Source organism: Lytechinus variegatus, chromosome 7 (assembly GCF_018143015.1).
Source record: "Lytechinus variegatus isolate NC3 chromosome 7, Lvar_3.0, whole genome shotgun sequence".
Lineage (NCBI taxonomy): Eukaryota > Metazoa > Echinodermata > Echinoidea > Temnopleuroida > Toxopneustidae > Lytechinus > Lytechinus variegatus.
The window spans coordinates 36389513-36415977 of record NC_054746.1 but is presented as its reverse complement, the minus strand read 5'-3'; the positions used below and the strand labels follow the sequence as shown (position 1 = coordinate 36415977).

The 26465-nt window shown below is 34.2% G+C and overlaps 1 protein-coding gene across 2 annotated transcripts in view; it reads left to right on the top strand.

Annotated features, from left to right (window-relative positions):
- The window catches only part of LOC121419158 (reticulon-1-A-like), a 38099-nt gene extending 12284 nt beyond the window's left edge, over positions 1-25815 (top strand). For both annotated transcript variants that reach the window (XM_041613492.1, XM_041613493.1), the window contains 6 exons: positions 14657-14864; positions 18600-18738; positions 19051-19120; positions 20475-20521; positions 21359-21417; positions 22518-25815. In XM_041613492.1, the coding sequence (XP_041469426.1) occupies positions 14657-14864; positions 18600-18738; positions 19051-19120; positions 20475-20521; positions 21359-21417; positions 22518-22560 (566 nt within the window). In that variant the 3' untranslated portion in view covers positions 22561-25815. The remainder of the gene's footprint in view (positions 1-14656; positions 14865-18599; positions 18739-19050; positions 19121-20474; positions 20522-21358; positions 21418-22517) is intronic.
- The last annotated feature ends 650 nt before the right edge of the window (positions 25816-26465 follow it).

Sequence of the window (26465 nt, the reverse complement as noted above, 5' to 3'; positions counted from 1 at the left end):
ATGTGCATATTTAACTGTTTTGTGAAATGAAGTGAAACTTTAAAATGTCATAACTTTCTTATTTTACATCCGAATTTGATGAAATTTCAGTGTTATGCTAGTTTATTGTTTCTCTTTTTATTCAAAATAAGTTTTTGTTGGGGTGGACTTGTCCTTTAAATTAAAGGCGTAAATAATTAAACCACTGGAACGTTTAGGCCTACTTTTTTCTTTTAGTGAAAAATTAGGCATCTTGGGAAAGAGGCAGTGTAGATAAATAATCACAATTTATACAGTAGATCAATGTAAACACATCAAAAATTTCCACACAACATTTATGTTTATATTTTCATGACATTTTCATCCACTGTGATGCTTCTTTTTGTATTTCGGTTTGAGTAATCCAAACCATGACTTTACCCTAAAGCATTCATTAGTATGATTTCAATAAAGCAGCAATCAGGGTGCTGCATTTCTCCTGTGTATTGGAATATTGCTACTGAAACTCTGTTCCCATTGCTGGTAGTATTCATGCCAACTGTACATTGATAGTCAATTGGTCATTGGAGTACTGCCTGCAGTGGCTATGATAACAAGCTTCATACTCATATTTTTTTTATTGTAATACTGCATCTGCATACATGTACATGTACAGTATAGGTTGAGTTGAGTCTATTTTTCCAGTTCTGTTGACAAGTGTGGATGAGACTTGTCTTAAGATGCTTGAATTCAATGGAATAGGGTTGCCCAAAGCATTTCATACTGCAACATTGCCAATGTGAACAGCACAACATACGGTGAACCTGTGTGTTTGTTTGAAGTTCAAGTCCTGTGGCAGTGATAATGCTACTCTATTGGGCGCCTGAAGTCATGAGTCAGAAGGTCCTTTGTGGCAATGATCCAGAAAATGAATTGCGCTTGTTTATTACCCTTCAAGTGCTTGATCATATAAAACTGGTGTCACAAATAGGATATTTACTCCACAATCTAGTAACACTTGCTACTCGTACAATTTGAAACACATCCCAGTCTCACTCTGAACATTCCATTTGCTTCTCTACACTACTGTTCGTATAGGATTTACTTGTGCATGTTTTACATTTGCAAATTGCAATAAGTATCATTTTCACTTCAATTTACTCCTGAGAAACATACAAATATTTGATATACACAATCGATTGCAACCTTTTGTACAATAATTTGTCATATACTTTGTTAATGCTTGATCATAGAATCAATGGTATTATAGTTTTGGTCTTCGGCACTGTTGTGATATGATATACTATATCTGTACTTTCTCATACTTGGACATGGAATTATACCTTTTCTCTCATTAAAAGCGTTGCTGATAAATCATGGAAAATAATTGAACAAACATAATGAGGATTGAACATATATATGATATACTAAATGTGACCTCAATATTTGCAAATTCTGAAATAGTTCATTTCATTTATTATTTGAATTAAATGAAATATAAAAAAAAAAAACAAATATGATGGAGGGTGGGGCCATTAGTTTTTTGTGGGATTGTACATTTTATGAACAGAATGTCAAAGTGATATTAGCATAGCTGTCACGTACGTATGCACACTCTCCATACAGTAATTTGCATTTAGTACGTGCATGATTCAGAATGGGATGGGGGATGGGTTTAGAAAAGGTTGTGTTTATGCAGGTATACCACCAGTATACAGTCATAGCAGATCAATAATCTAAAGAGTGTACATGTAGACTCTCAAAAGTCCATATGGTGGTGGGCTGAAGTAGGTATAAGACGAATGTGTTTACTTTGATAAATAATTTCAAATCGGATTGCTGACTGGTCAGCTTGGTCTGTTCTTCCCTGTAGAAAAAAAAAATTCTAGACAAAGTATCCAAAATACAGAATGCCCCCAAATTTTCTCAATTACGGATTTAAAGCTATGAACAGTGAAGCTTTTGATGAAGAAAATTTATGGAAGACCTTTCTACTTTGATATTCATAATAAACCAAATTCCATTTTTAATGTATCCAGGAGAAGTCTCCTTCCACTTTCAGCAGTTTATTTGAGTTTCTTAGAAACTTTTGATATGTCTACATCTCGAGTAGATATTACTTGGATATTACCAACACCAAACTTGTCTGCTTCTGTAGAAGTAATCAGAAAATACTATTATAAGTAATAGTACCGGTAATTCTAATTGTGTTCATAATAGAGGAAATGTTTTGATTGCTGCAATGTTTGTCTGGAATATTCTTGGTTTATTATATTTTTCATCTGGAGATTGGTAAGTTGATAATACTTCACTACCACCAGTCTGAAAGAGAAATGAAAAGGAAAGATCCTTGAATATTATAATTTCAGAAATCCCTTATCTTCACCATTCACTTGCTGTGTAACAACTGCACTTGTTGGTTGTGGTCAGGAAAAACCACAACTCTCACTGATATCTATATGAAACTATTTTTAGTTACATCTACATTGTATAAGCTAGTACTTGAAAAAGGAACAGATGTAAATAAAATCTTGGTTAAACTGTGAAATATATTTTATTTTTTCTTTGGCATTACAGGAAATAGAATAAATTGTTCTGTTAAACATACATGTACCTGTATAAAGGCTATCGACAGTAAATATTAAGTATATCTCATATGTTACACTTCCCTGGTCACATTGTAATTTTCAAATTCTTTTATGTATATTCAGTTTTATGTAACAATCACTAACTGACAAACATACTTGTAGCAGAAAACAAAATTATTTTTTCATAAAGGTCTGTACATTTGAACCTGACTTTATTCTAAAAACTGAACAAGTTTACATTCAACTCAGGACTGATCTTGTGCCTTTTTATATGGTGGGATAATAGCATCCATTATTTAAATTACGACTGCACACTGGATGTCTGGTTACAAATCTACATGGAGCTAACATAGCTGTATAGGCACCCAGCTTTTCAGGGGGAGTGCCATGATCTGTGAGTACATGTATACCTCATACATGTAGCATGTTGTTGACCGAAGAGAGAAGCAAGCAAGAAATCCGCATAATGGAGTGTGGCTAATGAGTTCTACTATGGGCTGTTGGTCTGGTCACCCTCTCTGATGTACTTAATGGATGCTGTAATCCTGTAAGTCATGAAGTCAATAAAGCTTATGTAAAACACCTATAACACATTTATGTCTTCAAGTTACATGCATAAATAGTTATTAAAGTTGATGCTACATGTATTCATGGATGATTGAATTCCATTCAAGGAGTTAAATACATGTTAAAAAACAACAACAAAGAATAAATAACAGTAAATTACATGATTAAATAACATGTTTACATGGAATCACGAGTCGTATAAATTCCACTTTGCATTGGTCTTGACATATGGGGAGATTGTATTCATGATCATTATTAATGTGAGGGTGCAATGGGGGAAAACAAATAAAATATGTACATGTATTCTTGAGGATCAATGCTTCTACATTGTACATGTAACTGGTACGAGTTCAACTAATGGCTGCCTTGAAGGTATTTGGATTGCTAATTTAACCTGTATACCCCGAGTGTCAATTTGTAGCAGCTAGCCTAATTACCTATTGATCGAATGCAGGCATTTATGTCAGGAGATACAGACGGAAATTATATGGATGTTTTATCTCACAGAGCTTTCTCTTGATGGATAGTCAAGCTGTGGCTGGCGGCACAAAGCAATGCTGATGTGTCTACCATTTAACTTCTATTCTTGTAGGACAATAGTAACACCACTGTCATGTCCTTTACTATATCCATGCTTAGAAAAACCATGTTGATCAGCCCATGAAAAATGAATGAAAGAGGTTGTTACCCTTCAAATATTGATGAATTTTCCAAATTGGTACGATAATTGATTGTGACTCCTAAAGATTTATCTCAGAGAAATGGCTTCCAAGGATTCCATGAATTGATTATTCTCAAAGTGACAAATCATATGAATACACAGTGATGTACATTCGTTTTACCTGATAAGATTAAGGATACAGTATCATGAAGGTTGGACGTACAAAAAATGTATTAAAGAGAAATGCCAGTAGTTGCAGTAAACACTGATTTCATGAGAAAGTCTGTAAAACCAGGCTTAACTGTCAGTTTATCATCGAGGATCTAGATCTGGTACAGTTACATAAACTGAACTTTGTGAAATCTTGAAATCTACGCTGAAAAATGATCACACTGAAGATCACCAACACAGAAAGGCACACATGGGACAGTGTATTATTATTGTTGGAATAAAGACCCGACGGAAGTGACCGAATCCGCGCTTATTTTGCTTACTTCTCAGCAATTACACAATTTCTTCCAGAATCCTTTGGCACATATTTTTTATTCATACAAACAGACACTTGGGTGGTCATTATATTAAAATTCTGTAAAAAGTCATTTTGAGATCGTTACCAATACTGGAATTTATCTTTAAGCTTTGTTTATGCTCTCCATGTATGTATACTGCAACATTGCAGCAAGTTCATTAGTTGATAAAAGCTGGTCTGAGAATACAATGTGTTTGTTGATTTGAAAGACAAATCTTCCTGAACTTGAAGGTTATGAGCAATCGCTCATTAGATATCTTGATCTCCTGTACCTCTTTCCTTCCGTTGTGGTATGTTCCATTGAGACAAGGGCTTACCTGGTCTCTTCCTTCTCACATCCTTTCTCACATCCATGGAGACATCATACTTGAAATATGACTTTGAATTTGAAGAGGGGAACTTTTAAAATTAGGAATTTGATTGTGATTTAGTCATGAACATAAAAAGTTAAAAACTTATTCATATTTCTGCATTCCTGAATTCATACAAGTCTCCAAACAGGGGGTAAACATATATAAATGTTTTTAGAAAAGTTTAGTAGAAATATGAACATGTACTTTAGATCTGTCATTCAAAAAAATATATATTCTTGTCTGAAATAGTTTTATATGTATAGAAATCCAAGGCTGGCCCCATTTCATTAAAAAAAAAATTATATTGCCTCTGAGGGTTGGTGGATATAGGATAATTAGACTTCATGGACTTTATAAACTGATGGATTGTGCCATGAGTATGTAGAGTTTAAACTATCATTAATCACTAGTAGTTACACTCCATGTACTTTGCCATCCCATCTCCTTTATTACTGAATGAGAGGTGAATAACATGAGCTATATCAAATTCACAATTGAAAGCATCCATTGATCAAACTCAGAAGCCATCTCCCATACCCCTTGTCATTCACAAATTCTTGAATGATTGTAGATATCTAGTTCTCTTGTGGAATCACGTTTGCTACATAAGGTTTTCAATGTGTTCATTCATAAATTTGCATAATTTATAATGTGGTTGCACCAAGGAAACTAACTGGATATTGGGCATGGTTCAGAACAACTTATATGCTCTGATGTTTTGTGTAAATGTATATTTTTTCTAGTGTGAATGATATTGTTATTGTGTTTGGAGCCCTTAAAGTGAAATGTTCATGTAGATTGTCCAGGCCTCATGACATTTCATAAACCTGGATGATTGCTCATGAAGCTAGTGCTGTGTCCCAGTTAGAATAAACCTGATGTCATCTAGGTGAATGACATGTACTCATCTTAAAGGTAATAAGGATTTCTCTTCATTGAAAACTGATGAGTGCACTCCTACTTGCAATAAAAAAATTATGTAAAGTTTGCATGAATTACATGTACAGCATTAGAGACATGTTTCTTGAGTCCTACCAATATTTATCTCCATATATTTTTTTTTATAATATGGGACATTATTACTGAAACAATTGCAACCTTTGCAAATAATGATTGGATTGGAATTCATATCTATTTCGAAAGGCTATTTTTTGATAAGCCTTGGGGCTATTATTGAACTAATTTGGTATATTTTTATTTTGGGCTACTTAGTTTTTTGGCACAAATAATACAATATTATACATATAGTACAAAAAGTTTGATATTAGATCTGTATAATGGCAAAAATATATTTGGCCTTTCAAGTGTAGGAATTATTTTTATGAATTAGTGGAATTGGTAAGATTCCCGCCTATTTTGTGAAGTCAGCATCGCTTGACACATTAGTGGTTACCTTTTTGTGTGGTTTCAGCAAAATGTATTCTAGGGTTAATATCTTACAATCTGTAGGTTCATCACTTGGTAATTATAACATATAGCATATAGTACTCAAATTGTATAAAGGTCAACAAAACCTGGCCACAGAAAATTTTTTAAATTGCATTTAGTTAAAAATGACTCAATTCTTTTTCTTTGATGCAAAAAAATCATCCGGGGGGGGGGGGGGGATTTATGAAATTGCCCTAAAAGTTCTTTCTATACATGTATTTCCACTTTAAATCCAATATCAAACGAATACAAAAACTTAAATATCCTTGCTTATTTTTCTGTTATTCCTGCTATACAAGTAAGGAACAATTTAACTTGCAGACTCCCAGGATAAATCAACTTTGGTCATTACATTGTGATTATAGAGGATTGCAGTGAGTAGGTAATCACATTTATCATCTATGGTCATGTTGGTATACATTTCATAGAGACAGCATGTAAAGGTCACCGATCAATTGAAGCTACCTGAAAAGAGCACTGGTCCTTGATCACAAGAAATACATGGGATTTGAACTTCTCATGATGTCTTTCTCACATGAAGACAGGTATGTGAAGGGTAATATACATGAGCTGTGGTTTGTTTATGTCTCTCTTTCAGACATTATGAGGATGGATTCTTCATCTTACATGGGGAGACAATGATGGTCTGTTAGGGATACTGCCTTAATACTGCACACTGAGGCTGCTGGGTTCTCCCAGAATAAATCACTAATGAAATGCTACGTGTTGACACTTGAAACCGAGGGGCCATTTTGAGAAAGTATCAGTCTGATATTTTCACAGACGTTTCCTCACATTTCGTCAATATCAACCCACATGTAAATGGAAAATTTATATTTAGCCTTATAGTAAATTCCTTATGAGTCATGACTCATTCATATGTTATAAATTTACTTTTATTGAAAATAGAAAATGTGAAAGATTTTTGATACTCTGTAAAGTAGCCAGTCCTTTGTGTGATAGTGTTTACCATGTTGTGTCCATCAATGTATTGACACTTTAAAAATTGTATTTCATATAGATTCTATTGCTCATGCAGCTCATCATGTTGATAAAGCATGTCAATACATGAATACTTGAATATCCTATCATGTTTTGGCAGCATATCATCACTCATACTATTATACACATCAATTTCAGACACAAAATAACCGGTTTGTATCCTTTGTATTGCAGTTTGCTTTATACACTGTTCATTACTCTCCCAACCCTTCTGATTTGAACAAGATCCCTGATGTCAAAATGAATCAATGAATAATTTATTGTTTTGCTTGCACCATGATGCTGTAAAGGCTCTGTGCTCGATTCTCCCGGTAATTTAAGTGCACCATGGCGTAGATTAAGCATCTGATAACAGGAGAGATGTTCATTTTATGGCTTGCCCATCGAAAATAATTGGATGGGCTTGAACATAATCCATAAACATGGTATCGCTGAAAACAGGCTATATAAGTATCAATTTAAATTGGAGGTACATGATCAGTCTTGTATTATTTCATTAGTTTTAGTCGTCTTTATTAGGATGTGTCTGAATAAAACATTTGAATTCAGATAAGCTGTGTAGATCTGTAGGTGATGATGGTCACATGTTGATGTAGATTAAAAAAACATAATTTTTCTTACAGCATATTGACACCACTCTTGTTGGATCAATTTTCATGTCATGTAGGAGTAAAATATAAAATTTGATAAAATGTTCTTCAAAATTTTCAAGAACAACCCATCTTTTACAAAAATATTCCTTCGAATTCACAATTAATGAGTTTAATGGAAATTAATTTAAATTTAATATTAATTTGGATCTTGGGGGATAAAAAGAGAGAAATGCACCAGTTGATATCTTCCTGTACTTGCCTTATTCTCAGAATGCATTCATACAGTATAGAATACATTTATGTTGTTCCCAAGGTCTACACTTGTAGTAAACATGTACTCCTCTTCCATCTTCTAGCTTGCCTTGAATATGTATATTCAGCATCGGCATAGCAATAATGTTTGGTATGCTTCGTGTTGGCTCTGGAAGAATTACTCCATACCCAGCGGTGCATCTTTTATTGAATATTGGAGGAGGATGAGATTCAACCCAATCTCATCGATGACTGTGTGGAAGGAAGAGAATATGGATGGAGATTTGCAAATTGTGTTATTAGGCCTTTTTTTTTTGGGGGGGGGGGGGGTGGAGCAATACCTGCAAAGATGGGAAGAAGAAAGAAAGTAAAAAATAGAATCAACCATCCATTTTGGACCCATAATGAGAATTTTACTTATTTTACTACATATGCTATTTTTCATACTCCAATTTTTTTTAAAAGCAGAAGTCAGCTGTAGATGAAGATTGAAAAAAAATACTGTTGTTAGGTTTCATATAAAGTACTGGGTAGTACAGAGAGAGAGAGAGAGAGAGAGAGGGGGGGGGGGGGTGGAGGAGATACTGTAAACAACATACGGAATAATCAATTTTTCATTGATCAATTACACTTACACATATGTGAACTTGCATAACTAAATTCTTAATAACATGTCATCTGAATCTATGATTTTCTGCCCCCCCATAATTATTGCTACCTGAGCAGTCATTACACTTTTGGTTCAACAGATTGTTATTTCCAGAAAATTGCTGGTATCACAAGGTTCACATCTACTCCAGATCCAATATAACAGAACTATTGAAATTCTAAATACCGTAATTCAGTTGTTACATTCCACATATTGTGTGCTTGTCAATGGGTTGTTCTTTAAAATCCTAGTCCTTGATTTGGTGAACTAGTGATAGATTAAGTTTGTTGGAGGTATGCTTGACCTAGCAGCAAACAAGATGACTGGTTTTACTGATGAGAAATTTGATTTTTTTTTCTTAATCAACTTAAAGTGAATACTTATAAGGGTGGAAATTGTAGTCTGGGAGGTATTTATCTTATTGCAAGTTTGTTGTTATTTGTGTAGTTTCATTGTAATTATCAATGATTAGTTGACGATGTTGTTGCTGCTATTGTAGAATCTTTGCAATTTTCTCTGATCTCAGATAAAGGCTGAAAATTCATCATCGTGGAAATAATGATTGATATGTCAGATAACTTGCACACATATTTCATTTGATAGTTTGGAACAATCATCAAGAGTTGGTGCCAAATGGTACATTGTCAATGTACCATTTGGCACCAACTCTTGATGAGAGCTTTTAGTTCATGTGATAAATAGATCAGGGAATACATGAAGATTCATATTTTTCCATCCTCTGAAGAACTAAAGATAATTTTAAGATTTGTAATTGGGAAAAAAAATGAAATCCATGTATCCGTATTTTGATAATGATATCACCTTTTTTCTAAAGATGATTTACTATTTTGGATGGTTATACCCCATCCCTCCTATCCAACACACAGTATTGTGTGTGAGAGCACACTAATTGATTTCAGCCGATGTGATGTTTTATTGATATTAGAAGCCAGGATGCTTGTCATCTGATTACTTGCCTCTAGTTAATGATTCACCCACCATCCTATCAGTATACATGCATTAATACCAAAGCTCTAGAGCTGTATCTAGCTAATCATCAATCCAATCAAATGAATTGGGGTGCAATGTTGCTTTCTACAACTCCCCATAAAACCCTGACTCCGTATGTATTAATGCTAGGTCTTCTTAATATTCATCACCTGTTGTGGACTGAGATGGATGAATTTGATTCCTGTGTTGTGTAGAGTATAGAGTGGGTGGTAGATGCAGGAGTGTGTTTGGATGAGAGGTGATTTGATGAGGCGGACGACATATTTTCTTCATCACTCATCCCATGAATGCAATACGCGGTGTTCAGTGGTGGCTTACAGTGTACTGCTTCCATGTATTGTGAGCCTGACGTTTCTGTCTAGGGTCGTGCATCTAAATGGATCTGTCAGTTGAAGGGGGCACAGGCCACCAGACATTATACTAGGTGTGTGTGGATGACTGTGTATTCAAGAATCCTGCTTTTTACATGGCGGTGCATACGATGCATGTTAACGGAGAGATCTCACCTAAACTCAGGCTGGCGTACATTGGTTATAAATTGTGATAGGATACAAAGTCTCATGTTGTCTTGCACAAGGACGCCTTCTTTCCATTTTTTGCCTTGGTTGGATGAAGGGACCTCATCGTGGAATTCAACGGATGATTCTACCATTGGCTTGCAAAGCATTACTTCTATATTGCATCATAAGCAACGAGATGCGTTGTATGCCGTTGATGTGACCAAAAACCTGTTGCAAAGAATAGGATCATAATGTTCAAATGTAAGCCTCACTTACTATGGATAATTGATGTAATTCATGCATTACATGTAGTTGGATGTGCTTGCTTCAGTGGCAGGTATAAATTGGTTGAATGAAAACTCAGTATATTGACTGCAATCGATGTGTGTGCATCAGGTATGCAACATGTATTGATTGGGGTCGTTGAAGGGTTCAGACAAACCTTCATATGTACATTTAGGTCTTTGAGCACATAATCAATGTGGATTTGGCACTCTAGAAATACTCTAGATTTGGATATGGATATTCTGTTGTGGAACTTGTGGGCCGCTCCTCTTGTTTAAGAAATAATGAATTAAATTAATTTTCATTCGCTTACGATTGTAATAAAACTTCCACATTGTTTAATAAAACAAATAACCAACAAACTTGTAATTTTATGTTCAAACATCTGGGAGAAATCATATCTTGAAATACGTGTGTAATATTTATGTTTGAACTGCCAACGATCTTGTGAGATTTTTTTTTGTATGTGTGATTGACAAACCTCCCATAGCCTGCTGTACAAAATTTGAAAAGTACTAGTGCCCTTTGGTATATATTTTCATTATTACCAGGTTCCTTGCAAAGGAACTTGCATTCGGGGCCCCTTTACTTTATACTAATAAACATTCTTTAGTAGTTAAAAAGATAAAATAAATACCTATGATTATATCTACATGTAAACAGACAAATATTACTCACAAACCAGTCCCAATATCCCGCATGAATATTGCTTTTATAGTCCAAATGACAAAAAGAAAAAGAAAGAGGAGAGAGAGAGACTAGCATGAGCAGGGATTGTGAATTATTTAGGGCTGTCCAATACATGTATTCTGCTTTAATTAGGAAAAGAGAGAAATATGATATATGACTCATCTCATAGCAAGCGACTCATGATATACTGTGTGTTTATCTGCTCTCACAAACCCATCCAATGTATCATCTGATCTTTAATGAATGTAAGGGTTGCAAGCTACATGAAATGCGCAGAGCACTATGTGCTTAAAAGTGAGTGTACATGAATATGTTTGGATAATTTTGGAAAAATGAATACATAACGTCCCAAATAAACATTCATTTTCTTGATTAATTTTTCCTCCATTCTGTGTTTTTCCACCTCTTTTTCTCTATGGCATTTCTACATGTAGTAGTCATTTATACCGCATTCCATCACAGTAGTCCAATAGGCCCTATTATACAGGTAATGAAAATTTACAAATCAACTATTAATTCATATGCTCATTCTTTTCAGTAGCAATTTCAAAGATTCACTACAGCAAAATCTCACCACAAATTTTGCATATAATGAATTCTTCAGCGCAATGAAAATAGTTTATCAATGCAAATTGAGAATTGAAAATCTCTATTGTGACATTGCAATTTCACAATAATGATGTTCAATACCAGCTAGTGATTTGAATTGGACGTGTTATGGATAATACACAATGTTGCTACATATATCACTTTTTGTATTTCATAGCTACTTATACAGGAATGTGTAGGTCATCCTGTTCTGACCACCCCTCAGCATCTATCCCTAGTTTTTCTTCCACATCACCTAGCTCCCTACTCTTCTCTGTCCCTCCCCCTCTCCTCCCTATTCATTTTGTTACCACTTTCATTGATATATTCACAACTATTACAGTACAATGTACATGGATGACATATCTTGCTTCACCGTTCCTCCATCTTGGCATGAATCATCTTCTCATTGTGTAATCAAGTGATGAAGCCAACCATATCCACATCATTTAGAATCCTCTAGGTGACAGTGAGAATATAAAATATGATGGGGAATGTTCTTGTAAAGAATTATATCATTATGGAGTCAAAAAAAGAGAAAAAAGATGGATTATATTTTTTAAGAGGGAAGAATGATGTGAATGCATTTATTATTACATTTTATAAGAAACCCTTTAGTACAGACATAATACATATTCTGGAATCTACTGTTCATTTCAAAGTGCTCTTATTTTTAAAAGCAAATTGCAGTGGAGGGGGGGGGGGGGTCTTTTTAATATTGGGATGGCCATTCTTATATTCAGTTTGTGAAACCTTGGGGGCATGGGACGGCTTTGAAATGGGGGGGGGGGGGTGACTAAGTCATAAGTAGGGGGCTGACTATGCAAAATTACATGAGATAGCATTTTTAAAATGCATTTTGTACACATTTTATTGAAAAAAAAGTTGCACTCCAAGGTCAGGCCCCTTATCCTTATGATTTTTCTGACATGCAGCATGCCATTATAGCCTAGGCTATATAAATAGATTCTTATTATAGATGCCATAGATACATGATTTAGTAGTGGGTGATTAGCTATCTAACAGTAGGCACTGCATAGCTTTCATTCAATTGGTGTCATGGTATGCTGAAGGCAAATAGTTCTCAGTCCCTACCATGATCTCATTAAGTAAACAAATGCTGGTCTTTTTTCTACTTGACTACTATATTGCAGATTCCATTACAACATAGTTCAATGGTATGACACAATGTATAGCACTTCGCTGGGGGTATAATATTGAACAAATGTAAATCACTAATTATGGTATATCAGTGATCTAACATTTGCAAATAGCAAGTTTACGATGGGGAGGGGGTGGTGGTCATTTCCATCAAAGATGAATGAGTATTCATTTGAAGGCTGCTAGGGTTAGGACACCCTAACATGAATTTTATGCAGATGTCCCAGATTTGTATACACTTAACGGGGATTTGATTGATTATCATTGGATACCCTTTTGATATTCCCATTTTTATACAAGCTCTTTGCACTGTGTAGGCCTATATATTTTTTCTATTGGGGCTTTGTTGGGTTTGGGTTGAGATGCAGGTAAGGATTCCATTTTGAATTTGGACTTTTTAATCATGCTTTTTATTGAGGTGTGGCATAAAAGATTCTCCATTCATGGGGTTTACAGTCGATGCATTAGGTGCAAATTATTTACACTCTTTGTTTTAGATTTTCATGACTTAAGGAGGCCTTGTTTCCATTTTGGGGTGTTTTTTTTTACATGTATACTCTATTCATGTTCTGCCCCTATCCCTGAACCCTTTCCACCTCTTTTTCTTGTAACTGATGTCTATCTTCGAAACAAGTGGGTCAAGTTACCCCCCTCCCTCCCCGTTTTTGTTGATAGTTTAATCTAATTGAAAATGAAGTTATTTCATGATATGGTTATCTAGTCAGAATAAACTAAATATCTCAGATGGAGATGAGCTTGCCTTCAAATGTAATGTTAAAATTCATGTTTATTGACATGATGTACTGTATATAAATTTTCAGTTAATTTTGTTGAGTTTATGTATTGGTTCATGTACCATAAATATCGTAAGCATGAATGTTTGATAGACTTTTTAAAGTACTTGTGTGTAAATAGGCTTATATTTAGATATAAACATCCTGGTATTGGTTTGCATGCCTCTTGGCAGCGAATTTGATTTCAATTAATTTTTGTTTAGATTACCATTGAATAGTGTATATATTTTTATATTGTTTTTATTTGATTTATTAGTTCTTTTAATTCAAGTAAACCTGTTCATGTCTTCAAGTTAGTTTGAGTTGGGAGTTCAATTATCCGATCAATTTTTATGGTAATGTTTCATTGATTTTGGGTGTTCATAAGTTTGGATGGTTTTTATTAATTTTTTGTTTTTTGTTTAATAGTTGAATGTGAAAAGGTTGGATATTGGATGATCTGTTTGTTGGTCGAATGTAGTACATGTATAGTGTTACCTTTTATTCCATAAATGTAAGCAAGATGGATAGAGAAGACAAGTAAGTTAGATGTATATTGTGTATTGTACCTGTATGAGCGATCATCAGATGGGGCTTTTTCAATAATAATGATTTATTTTTTTACTGGTATATTAATGCATGCCCATGTATCAACATTTTGGGATTTTTTCTATGAGAAAGCCAAGTAATTTATAGGGCTTCCCAATGTACTTGAATTACTAAAATATTTGTATAAAAACAAATTTGATTTATTAAAGGTACTTATGATACTGTTTGTTTCAAATTCAAGTTATCTAGCAGTTTTAATTTTCAATGCAATGTCATCAAATCAACTCTTCCACAAACAGCTTCAGCTGCTTCCATCTGGAAAAAACCTCTTGAATTTCTGAGAAGGCATAACATACTAAAATCATATTTCTTTTTCATTTTCAGCAAGCTTTAATGGATATCAGCATCAATCTCTAATTGCATTCTTCTTTACCATAATAATTGAATTGTTAACATGAATATATTGTGAAGAGTTAATTTTCAGACATGCTCTTTATTCCCTTTCTTAAAATGCTCCAGTCGTAGACCTGGTTTACTGGAGGGACCTGAAGAAGTCTGGTGTGGTCTTTGGCAGTATTCTCTTTGTGTTGATTGCCCTGAGTCTCTTCTCCTTCATCAGTGTGGTTGCCTACTTACTCCTAGCTGCACTCACTGTCACCATCAGCTTCAGAGTCTACAAGACTGTACTTGCCGCTGTGCAGAAGAGCGATGAAGGAAGCCCATTCAAGTAAGTCAAATTCACCCTTACCATTCATCGTCTTCACCCAAGGGGCTGTTTCATAAAGCTGTCAAAAGGTTACCAATGGCCTCATGCACCATCGGTGACGATTTCTTGTTCTAAATGATATGCCCCTATATATAGCTGACTTCAGCACCTAAGAAAATGTTCCAGTTGTGTGTAACAACCAGCTTTATGATACACCGTGGGGGGAGGGGGGTGGAACATTTCACTGATATTTTGTCAGACAAGTCAGATCTGACAGTTAAAAGGTTTTGATTGGCTGGGAAGCATAGGTGACTGACTATGGGTGCGTTTATTCGACATTTTTTTACCCTAGAATCATGATTCAAATCACGATTCTGCAGAATCACGATTGCGTTTAGTCGAAAGTGGAAATAAACGTCTTTCAAATCACAAACATGAAACATGGAAAAAGGGGCGTTTGGAAAGACGTTTCTGTAGAATCACGAACGAAAAAGGTCGTATAAATGATATCGTGATTTGAATCATGATTCTATGACGTCATTGTGTCGTGCTTCTTCCGGGTTCGACTCAAAGGCGCGCGCTGTGTTTCGTGCAGGTTAATTTTCGTGTAGCAGTATTGCCAGTGTACTAGTACCGGTATATGCCAATTGTCACGTGCGTTTAGGAATTATCATTCTGTGTATTGTACCCCGGGGTTGTACTGTAGCGTCATTTGTATATTTCATTGTTTTCATCAATCATATCTTCAAGTTCCAAAGGCACAAATTGGACTGACGACGAACTCAGGGCTCTGCTTGTGCTTTGGCCTGAAGCAAAAGCATCCCTTACCGGGATTCACAGAAATAAGACAATCTACGAATCCCTTTCAGCGGCGCTTGCGAGGGAGGGATTTCTACGGAGATGTGGCACCGCCTGTCGAGACAAAATTAACAGAATTCGTGCCCAGTACTACGGCTACCGAACACCATTTTCGATGAACTGACAATGTTGAATACAAGTTAACAAAAACAATACGAGGTACAATACACAGAATTCTGGAAGTAAAAGATTTATTTTTCGGAAGCCTAGTAAACGTTGCACAAACAATCGCGCGTTAGCTCGGGCGGCAGCAAAAATCTAGCAGCCGACTTGAAGTTAGAAACACGCGCGAAAATGTTGACCTATACTTCCTGGGTCAAACTGCGCACTGGATCGGCCCGAATTCAGGGAGAAACAGCGTTAGAAAGATGGTCGTATAAACGCTGATTCTGTCGGATCGTGATTCATGTTGCTGTTTTGAATCATGATTCAAATCGTGATTCAAATCATGATTCTGGGTTGAGGTCGCATAAACGCAGCCTATGGCTATGGTTACAACCAAAGAATGACAAATAATCAGTGCTAACTAACAACTTTTCAAAAATGGTCCATTTCATGCCAAAGTAACCAATAAGCATTGGTGATATGCATAAATGCCATGTAGACCTTTGATTGTCTGGTATATGTAAGAGAGGGTGTGTTTATGCTTCCACTTTTCAGGCCAGAATCAGTGTTTTCATATGTGATTAGTCCAAAACACTGTCGCATCCATGCTTACTTTCATTTAAAAGACGTTTCAGAATGCTGATCGTAAACTTACAAAAAGGTGCGTTTCAAAACATTGTTTGACCAGAATCAGGGTCAAACAACTCCCTAGTTCTAATAATGACCAATGTACATTTGCATGTGTGATTATTAAATTAAAGGTATTGTTTAACTTTGTGAGCAGCCGATTTAAAAAATTCTCAAACCAAGATGAAACATGTGTACAAGTGCATGTATCATTTAGAACTAATAAACCCTGAAAACAACCATTATTGAGAATGAAAAGCTAAAACTACAAGGCAAACCCCGATTTTGTAAATAGATGTCCTATAGATGCCTAAATACACATAAGTGTATGGGATGAAATTAAGATGGTGTTTCCGGTCACTTTATATTTCAATTTTTGAAGCACTAAATAATTATTTGCGAACGCAATTTTTTTCTGGGCTTCATTTTTGTAACATATCACAGACCCAGGTGACAAGTGTGACCTTCTAGCTCAGATTTTTTAAAAGTCAAACCAATGTTAACCAATCACTTTAAGTACTATCACTATTACTGCTCGTCTAATTTATCATCAGAAGGAATCCTGGGGGCTTAAATGAAATGATGAGGAGACATCGCTGAGCCAGAAGCGCCAGTAGAATAAACAATTATGGTACATGTATACTTTAAACATACTTTATTTTGTCTTGCAATTATCCTCACCATGGTGGAAATTCTATGGCTATGTCAAGTATCTCCATGCAATTACTGAAAGATTGGAAATTGTTCAAATTTTGAATGATAGTGGACCATAACAAAACTCGGGAGAAAAAACTTTCAAAAAGGGGCGCATCCGATTTGACCTCGCTTTCCTGCTCAACTGAAATTACGATGCAAAGCCAAAATTGCAAATTGCGATATTGCCTCTGAAAATTAAGCATAAACAGCACTCCCAGAACCATGTTTGTGATCGGCATTCTGAAACGTTTGAAAACGCTGATTCTGTCTCTGTATTGGAAGCATAAACACACCCTTAAACAGATTGTTTGTGACTGACATTGTGATTGAATAGGAATATGAAAGATGTTCATGAACTATTGCATATACTTTCTTGAGATCTACAGCTTTAAGTATTGATTTATTCATTATATAGGCCTGACTTTACCAAGCTGTTAAAGACTAGACCATGTTCAGATTTATGACTTATTTTCTCACATTTTCAAAGGCCTACAATCTGGCGGCATACTGGTTATGATAGTAAAAGTTTCTACTTTGCTCAGATGGAAAGTATTAAGTCATTGATATGTTCTAAAAATAATGCATGTTAGTATCGTGCCATATATAAAATAGTGGCGGTTAAGAAAATAAAAAATCCCCCATTTAAAAAAGAAGCAATGCAGTAATGGCTAGTAGTTTTACTGACTGCTGCAATGAATAGAAACCCCAGCTTGTTCATACTTTGTTAGTTTGGAAGATGAAGAAACACAATGTCAGGGGGAGAAGAGAGAGAGAAGACCACAATACCCTTCTCCTCCCCCACCATTCTAAAAAAAATATACAGTAGTACATGGTATATAGTTGTGTTTTTATTTGCATTTGTGGTCGGCCAATTCAGTGTTGGAAAGACCTGGACATTGTCCAGCTCTGCAGACGGCTACTGTAATCTATACTACCGTTGGGAGGAAGCTGAATAATATGGATTTTCCTCTGAAATGTAGTTCTATTGAGTTTATGTTTTGCTGGATCGAGGTTGTTTGTCCATATCAGCTGAAAATTGTGCTACATGTAGTTGAATTCAGCCAATTATCATAAGTCTACTGCAACTACGGTATTTGTTTACTTGTATGGTAGGGCTATACAAATTTGCTTGCCCAGGGCTAATGAAAATAATGAAAGGGCAAGTTTATGGTAATTGGGCTAGAAAATACAGTTAAGACATGGAAAGTAATAAAAAAAAATAGAATAACACTCATGGAGACATTGCAAGCAAATCATTGTTAGTAATGACTAGGTACACCACTTTGGTACACCAACTGTTTAAAGATAGAATTCATGTCATCAGACAACTGTCACCATTATATTCCTTTTCTACTTTTCTGTTCCTCCATCATTGTGTCACTTTCTTCTATATGTTTCTTCTTTTCTGCTTCTTGATAGTAGTATTTGAAGTATTTTTAACCCATTTGTTTTTTTGTGTTTTTCCACCAGACCCTACCTAGAGATTGATGTGACATTGTCAGAAGACCAGATTGAGACATACAGCAAGAAAGCTGTTCAGAAAGTCAATGTGTGCATCACGTCGCTCCGACACCTCCTCCTGGTAGAAGATCTTGTAGACTCCATTAAGGTAAGATGATCAATAATAGCCACCTCACAATTTCATACAGGTTTTCAAATTGACATTTTTTTTATAGATTCTTACTCTGTGCACATAAACTGATGTTATGTTTTTGCTAGAACGCAGTTTTGTTATATGTTGTTTTGAAAGGACTGGTGATTGAAGCCTTTGATTCATAGAGATGGTGTATGTCGACTTGCAATAGATGTATCAGCTCAACAGAGTCTGCATCAAATGTTGACTACATGCTACATTGCTGAAGTAAATCTACCTGTTATACTAATAATAAAAAGTTGTTTTGTGATTTTCCTCTCTCTGTAGTTTGCTGTAGCTTTGTGGCTTCTCACCTATGTTGGAGCTTGGTTCAATGGACTTACACTCATCATCCTTGGTAAGATATGAAGGAAAATTTGAAACTATTCTTTTACCACAATTCTTGTTAAAATCATGTCATGTATGTTAATGTTCCTAGCAAACTGTTTTAAATGCCTAAACAGGAAATACCATTAAACCCGCTTTTTTCCTCGTAGATTACCAAAAAGAAGATGATTTTGTGTCGGGTACCTTTTCAAGTGTATAGAATTGCAAAGCTTGGAGAGCCAATAATGATGCAGTATTCAAACAAATAAGGTTGCTTAAAAATAATATACCCGTCATGTAGTGATCTTGAATTGAAAATTGAATTTCTCATTTGGAATGTGGAGTTTGAAAATTGAACATTGAACCTTGAGAATTGAAATTTAAAAATCCCTCCAAGTCTCTGCTGTGATTAGAGTAGAAAAACTAACATTATCTACCTTCACATTAAACAAAAGTACCATTATCCTGTAAAATGACATTAAATCATCTGTGTGAAGGGGGTCTGTGTCATAATGGCAGCAAGATTTGTATGTTGTCATAGTATGCTTCCTCTTTCATCATGTTAAAATAACTGTGAACTGTGTTTGAACTGTCTTCAGATGTCATGTCGTATCATCAATTGCAGTAGAGATCCGACTCTTTACTCATGATATTTGGTGCATGATTATAATTTGGGTCAATAATGTTGTGATTCACATGATATTTTAAAACAATAGAGAAAGAAATAATAGGATAATGATGGAAAATAACAAACAGATGCTTTTAGAATTAGATAAAAGCACAAGGAAAGAAAGAAGCTGAAAATGGCTGAGCAATATTCTTGGTCATGTATCATGATGGATAACAGTTTCAATCAGTTATATCCAGTATGCTGCTTTATAGAGAACAATAATTCATGACATATTAGTTTGCCTTTCTATAGCTAACTAATAGTATATTTCTCCAAGTGCATTTCTTGATGATATAAAAGTTTCAACTATTTTGTGTAATTTAATTTAAAATTAAGCTTTGACAACATATGAACAACTTTGTTAGCATGTATCATATTAATTCATAAGGATCTCCCAAATTATTGCTTGATTGAGATGAGACAGAATGTGATGTCTACCATAAAATGTTGAATAGCCAGTACTTATCATAAAGTGTCATAAACATACAAATGCTGATGCCAGATAGATCCATGTGAGATTGATAACTTAATTTCTGATAAAGCACATGCAGATCGTGATAAATATAAATGTCAGACAGATTTATTTTCATAAAAAGGCATTGATTGGACTGTTGATGAAAGGTGTGTCAATTTATCCATATTGGTTGCAGTGCTTTTATACGTCTTGGTTAATTTCATTGTTTTTTTTAATAATGTTTATCTTTTTTCTCTACAGCATACATTGGACTTTTTTCCCTGCCTGTTGTCTATGAGAAGTACCAGGTATGTCTATTGATAGGCCTATGGGCAATTTTTATATTTCATTTATATTAATTATAAGTCCATGTGAATTCATACTTATTTTAAGTGTATGCAGGGAATGATTTCATTGTCAGGAATGATAAATGCAGCTTAATTTTGATTTCGATTTTGGTTACAAGGCGATATTCTGTAATTTTATTATATAACATTTGGAATACTGGCAATAACATGTATAAGTGGTGAAAGTATAAAAGCCTTGCAAAAAGTTGAAGCTTACATGTATAGTGTTCAGGATTGGAACTTGGATTTAAATTGGGGGGGGGAGGTGGTGGACACATTTAGATTGGATTTTTTAGTGAGCAAATAATAATAATAAAAAAGTTCTCTTCAACAAAATAAGGCCTGATTATCAGCATAAAATTTTTTACAAGCCCCCCCCCCCCCACCCTCCATGTCTTTACTTGAAAAAAAGAGGCTATTTACATCCCTGCCTTCAAGTGGGGTAGATAATTGTGTGCAAAACAGGGGCTTTTTTTTTACACAGGGTACTAGTTATTTACATTTCTTTTGACTAAATTTGGTGACATGATACTTCCCCCAGATCCTCACTTTATAATGATTGCCATGTATTATGTTGATTGGATCCCCTTTTGTCACATTAAAAAAAATTGTCTTTTATTAACATCAGAGGTTGAATCCTTTATCCATTTACATGTACTTTAATATCTCGGACCAGTTTCTTGCTGACACTGTTTGTTCTCTTCTGTACAAAGCCTACCGGGTACGTGAATTCCGTAATTCATAATAGTCAAGAGGTTGTCACCAATTTTTTCTTTTCTTTCTCTATCTATTATTCAGGCTCAGATTGATGATGCTGTTGGAAAGGCACAGGAGCAGATCAATACAGCTCTGAACAAGTAAGATATTGTTCTTAAATTTAAGATTGATTTGAAAAAGGCTTTTTTTAAAAGAGTAGCAATCTGTGCCTTTAAGAAAATTATTAATTATATTAAAAAAAACCCTGTTGTTACAAGTACATTGCTTTGAAATATAGGGTTGTGTTAAAAATTGAAAACGGCTGACCAGCTATTAGAACAAAGGACAAACCTCCATATGCTCTTTAATGAAACTTGCAACTTTTTTTAAAATTTTAATAGAAATGAAATGGGTCACTTTCCCTGAGGTCATTGCCCGTCGTACTTGCGAAAAATACCAATCCCTGCATTGTTCTTTCTTACAAGAAACTTTTGTGGTTAATTCTAAGATTCATAATTATAACACACGTCAGAGACATCTTATTCACCAACAATTTGCTAGAATTAATGCTACGTTGAAATCATTCAGAACAAATTGTGTTAAAGAATGGAATATGTGTCCTGCTGATATAAGAAATAGCAGTACCCTGTCTCGGTTTAAGAAATTATGTCATAAATATCTACTTGATAAATTTAAGACTAGTTGTTAGTTGCACCTGGGGGTGACATGTTTGGAGTGTGAATGTGTGTGTTTGTCTGTGTGAGTGTGCGAATGCTTGCGTATGGGTTATGTTCCTGTTGTGATCTTTAAATACCTTGTAATTTTTATTATTTTTTTCTCATAGTTCTTTGTTTAAGTAAAATATAATATGCAGGGGCCCCTGATTACAAGCTGTGCTTCTTTGGGGTCCCAAACCTGTCATTTTCATCAGTTCTCTGTAATGTAACCATTTTATTTTGTTTGTACTTTTGGTACTTTGTACTTTTTTTGACTGGTTTGAATAAATTCAATTCAATTCAAACCCCCTAATGTCATATCAAGTGGTGCATTAAAGAGAAAATATGACTGTGACATCCACCAATATAACTCAATCAATGAAAAGGAAGTTTTTGCATGTTAAAATATCAATCTCTCATTAGGATATTAATGCACTTTACACTTTGAAAATTTTATATAATGTAGAGTATCATAAATAATGATTTTTGCCATGTCATTTATATTCTTACAATTAATTATAATGAACATTTTTATTATCTTATAGCATCAAGACCAAGATTCCATGGCTCAAGAAGAAAGAGGACTAAAAACCCAGGGAGAAAAAAGAAGAATTATAGACCCGTATACTGAAAGAGAGCTAACATAGCAGACCATATAACAAGAATTCAATATGTCTCAGAATGCTGTTTAAAGTCTATTGAATGTGAACCAAAGGATAAAAAAGCCTACTTGCCTCCTATCCACATTAAAAAATGTGCCATAGACAATTATTAAAAATGTAAAGCTAACCTGAATACGCAATGCATAAAATGAAATTGAATTATATATAAGCTCTGTTTACATTTCAAAAGGAATCAGAAACAATTGATGATGATGTTATCTCACATTCTGTCATGTAATTTTCAGTGGTTATGAGAAGGTGGCAGAAAATAGTCTAAAATGTACAGAGCCAACATGCTTGATCGTTTTCAAAATGATAAGCATTTCATTTTGATTAATCATTATTAAATAAATCTACTATCAAACTCGTGTAATTCACTATTAACTAGGCTTTTATTTCTTGTGCAAAATGACATCCTTTTATCATCACTGGTTTACTTGCACAAAGAATTACATTTTTAGAGGCTGGAAAGTAAGCTGCCTGTGAATAGCAACTGGATTTGCCAAAACAAAATAAAAAATATTTTGGAAAACAAAACACTTGATATGTTTTTCCATATGCTGTTGGTTTTTAAAAGGCCAACTTTCATCATCAAAATGAAGATCATATGATAAATTACATATGTTGGTTCCTCATCATTTGAAGTTGAAAGAAATAAGAGTAAGTCCAGTCAAATATGTTGATTTGAGAGGATGTAATAGTAAATTTTACCAATTGACAAGTTTCTTTGTTGAGTGAATGTATCCATTTACATGTATGTCATTTTGATATTGATTCATGCTAACAGGTGTTTAACACTCAGTTGAAATTTTGATTCAATTCTTGGCCAACTTGCATCATTTTTTTTTCAAATTTAATTTCTCAACAGTGAGAACAAATATAAAGGGATAATATTGAAGTCTTGATATCACTTCTACAGAGAATTACAAACATGTGAAACAAATACCAATGATAAAGTTTGGAAAGAGAGCATCTTTGAAATTGTCTTTAGGTTTTTATCAATGATAAAAAATGAAAGGTGAAATCATACAATATTTCTTTGAAAATAGGTTTGGAATATCTTATAACTGGTTAATATCTTATATAAGGTTAAATTCCTTGTAACAAAGACATAGTCTTTGTCATTATGAAGAAAAGGACAGGAGAAAGTCAATATTGGAATTTCCCTTTTCGGATGATATCAACATATACATATGAGAAATGTTGTACTTAAAGGATATACTTGTATTTCTTTCCTTAAAGGTAATCTAGAGTATTTACAGTGAAAGTGTTTGGAGTTATTATCAGTATTGATCATGTAAAGAAATAGGTCCAGATTGATGTTGGGTAATTTAGATTGGCCTCATATGAATTCAGTATACTTGCATAAAAGATCTTGCCAGCAATGGAATTAATGTTATGCTCATATTGGACTGTATATTTATGTGAGCTTTATCACAATATGACAGAATGATTTGGATGAGTAAATTACACATTGCACAATATTTTCCCCATTTTGTTTGGCAGACATGTGTTTCCAAAATTTGTTTGAAACCATCACAGTTATTAAGCTCAAATCAAGCATTTGCAACAAAGAATATTGTAAAATTATCTGCTAGAATGGAGCCACTTGTTCAATATTGAACTGAATGATTTAAAGTGTCTGTATGTTTCTGAAGGCTGCTCCATGTGTAGCAATGTAAATATCATGTATAATGTGAGTCCACACTACCAGATATCTATCTCTTCAGATAACGGATATCCAATTGGTTTTACATTTTAACTCACATTAATGATTTAAATCTGTGTCCAGGACTTGGTCCCCATTTCACCTTTCATTTATTATTCATCTCATTAAGAACAAGACTGCATAGCATCTTAGTTTGCCTTTGTCTTGCTACTCTGCAGCTCAACTATTACAATGAATGGATTGTTTTGAGATAAGACCAAAATTGGAATTGACATTAATGATATTGTATTAAGCTGTTGAACTCTTGATTACCTTTAAGGGTAGGAATGAGATAATTCACAGTATTTGTTTATACGGTGTACAGTGCAATGCAAGACCTAGTCAACCTGTAAATTAGTTTTCAATGTAAATTAAGAAACCTAGCTTTTCACTTCAATTCAATTAAATGTGTATGGATAGATTAATATTCATGTAGTTCATTTAGTGTATAGTGTATGATATGCATTGGCTTGAGTGATCAATAAAGATCTCATTAAGCAACTTCACAGACATGTAATTGTATAGCTGATAACTGTACATTGTATCAAAAGTGAATTAATGAAATTATATGATTCTCTGCTGTAAAGGTGTATTTCTTTGTGTTCAAATTGTTTGGTTACAATGTGTTTGTGTAATTCCAGTTAAACTGTATAATGATCAGAATTGTGCGTACTTGATGAATTGATATTTGCAGTCTTATTGCGGTCACAAAAAACTTTCCAATCCCTAGATATCTGTCGTCAGCAACACTTCAGGGGTGAAGGGGGCGGGGAATCTCAAATTAAAAAAAAGTATTTTATGTATGGTGTACAATGGTCAGTAAATGCACACACAAAAAAAACTATTGGTAAATTGAGTCGTCATAAACTTCCAATTCATCTTTCATAGAGTGTTTCTTTATGTAACCATTTTGCAAAAAAATGATATCATTATGTGCGTGTGAAGTGTACGTTTTAGTGGATTTGTTGAGAATTTCAGGCAATTCTAATATAGCCAAGTATGTACTGGAGAGCTTTTTCATAACATTTTTACAACCGATTGATTTTTAATTAGCATTTTTCATGCCATTTGTTAGACAATCTTAGATGCATAGAAGTGGCATTACTACATGCTGTATTTTTCTCATTTGATAAGTTCAGAGATTTTTTCCTTGCTGATTATGCCATAAAGGCATAAATCACATCACTCAGTTTAAGGCGATGTGACAGTGTACATTTCTTTATGATTGCATATTTTGTTTCTATCTGAAATGATACTTTTTGTTTTTAATTTCGTTGTAAAAACTGAGGTATTTCTCTTGCCCCTTAGATTAATTCATTTTTTCTTCTTGAAAACTGAAAACTTTGAAAGGAACTTGTATGTTCTTTTTTGAAAAAAGTTGGCTTTATTTGCAATGTGCTTAATGTGTATTAAAGCATTGCAAGATGAAATCAATGAATAAAAATATGCATTGTTTGTTCAATGTGCCCTCAAGTGATTTGACTGCCATTGGTTTCTTTGTGTTCATTGTGTATCAAAGCTAATTGTTCAAATATCGTTTAATGTTGCACTAAAAAACACGTGTTAAACCTACACAGAGTTTGCTTAAATCCTACTGATGGAGCTATCTTGGAAGACGGTTAGCCACAACAATTGAGAATTTGGGAATCAAATATCACTTGTTCTCTCACAAATCCATCCCCGAGATTGAACCCCCATCATATGAGTATGTAATGTTGATAAAAATTCAAGTTTGGATCTTTATGTAATAAAAAATGAGAAACACAAGCCACATTGTATTATTGATCAAATTCAAGACCCGACAACATACTTTGATTTCGTCAACATGAGGAACCCTGTTCATTACATTTATTCCACTTTCAGGTGTAAAACAATAATATATTTACCATGTCTTAAATTAAGTTGACTCCTTAAAATGCACATGAACTAATCTGATCTATTGAGCAAATTAATGTCATTTTCATACCTTTTGGGGGGTTGATTTCTGATGCATAAATTTCAAACTTTCCAAGATCATGACTTGATCATTCAAAAATTTGATAAATAAAACAATATCCTTTCATTTATTACACATTTCTTTAATTTTTTTTGTTTTTCCTATTTTTTTTCATATGAAGTGGAAA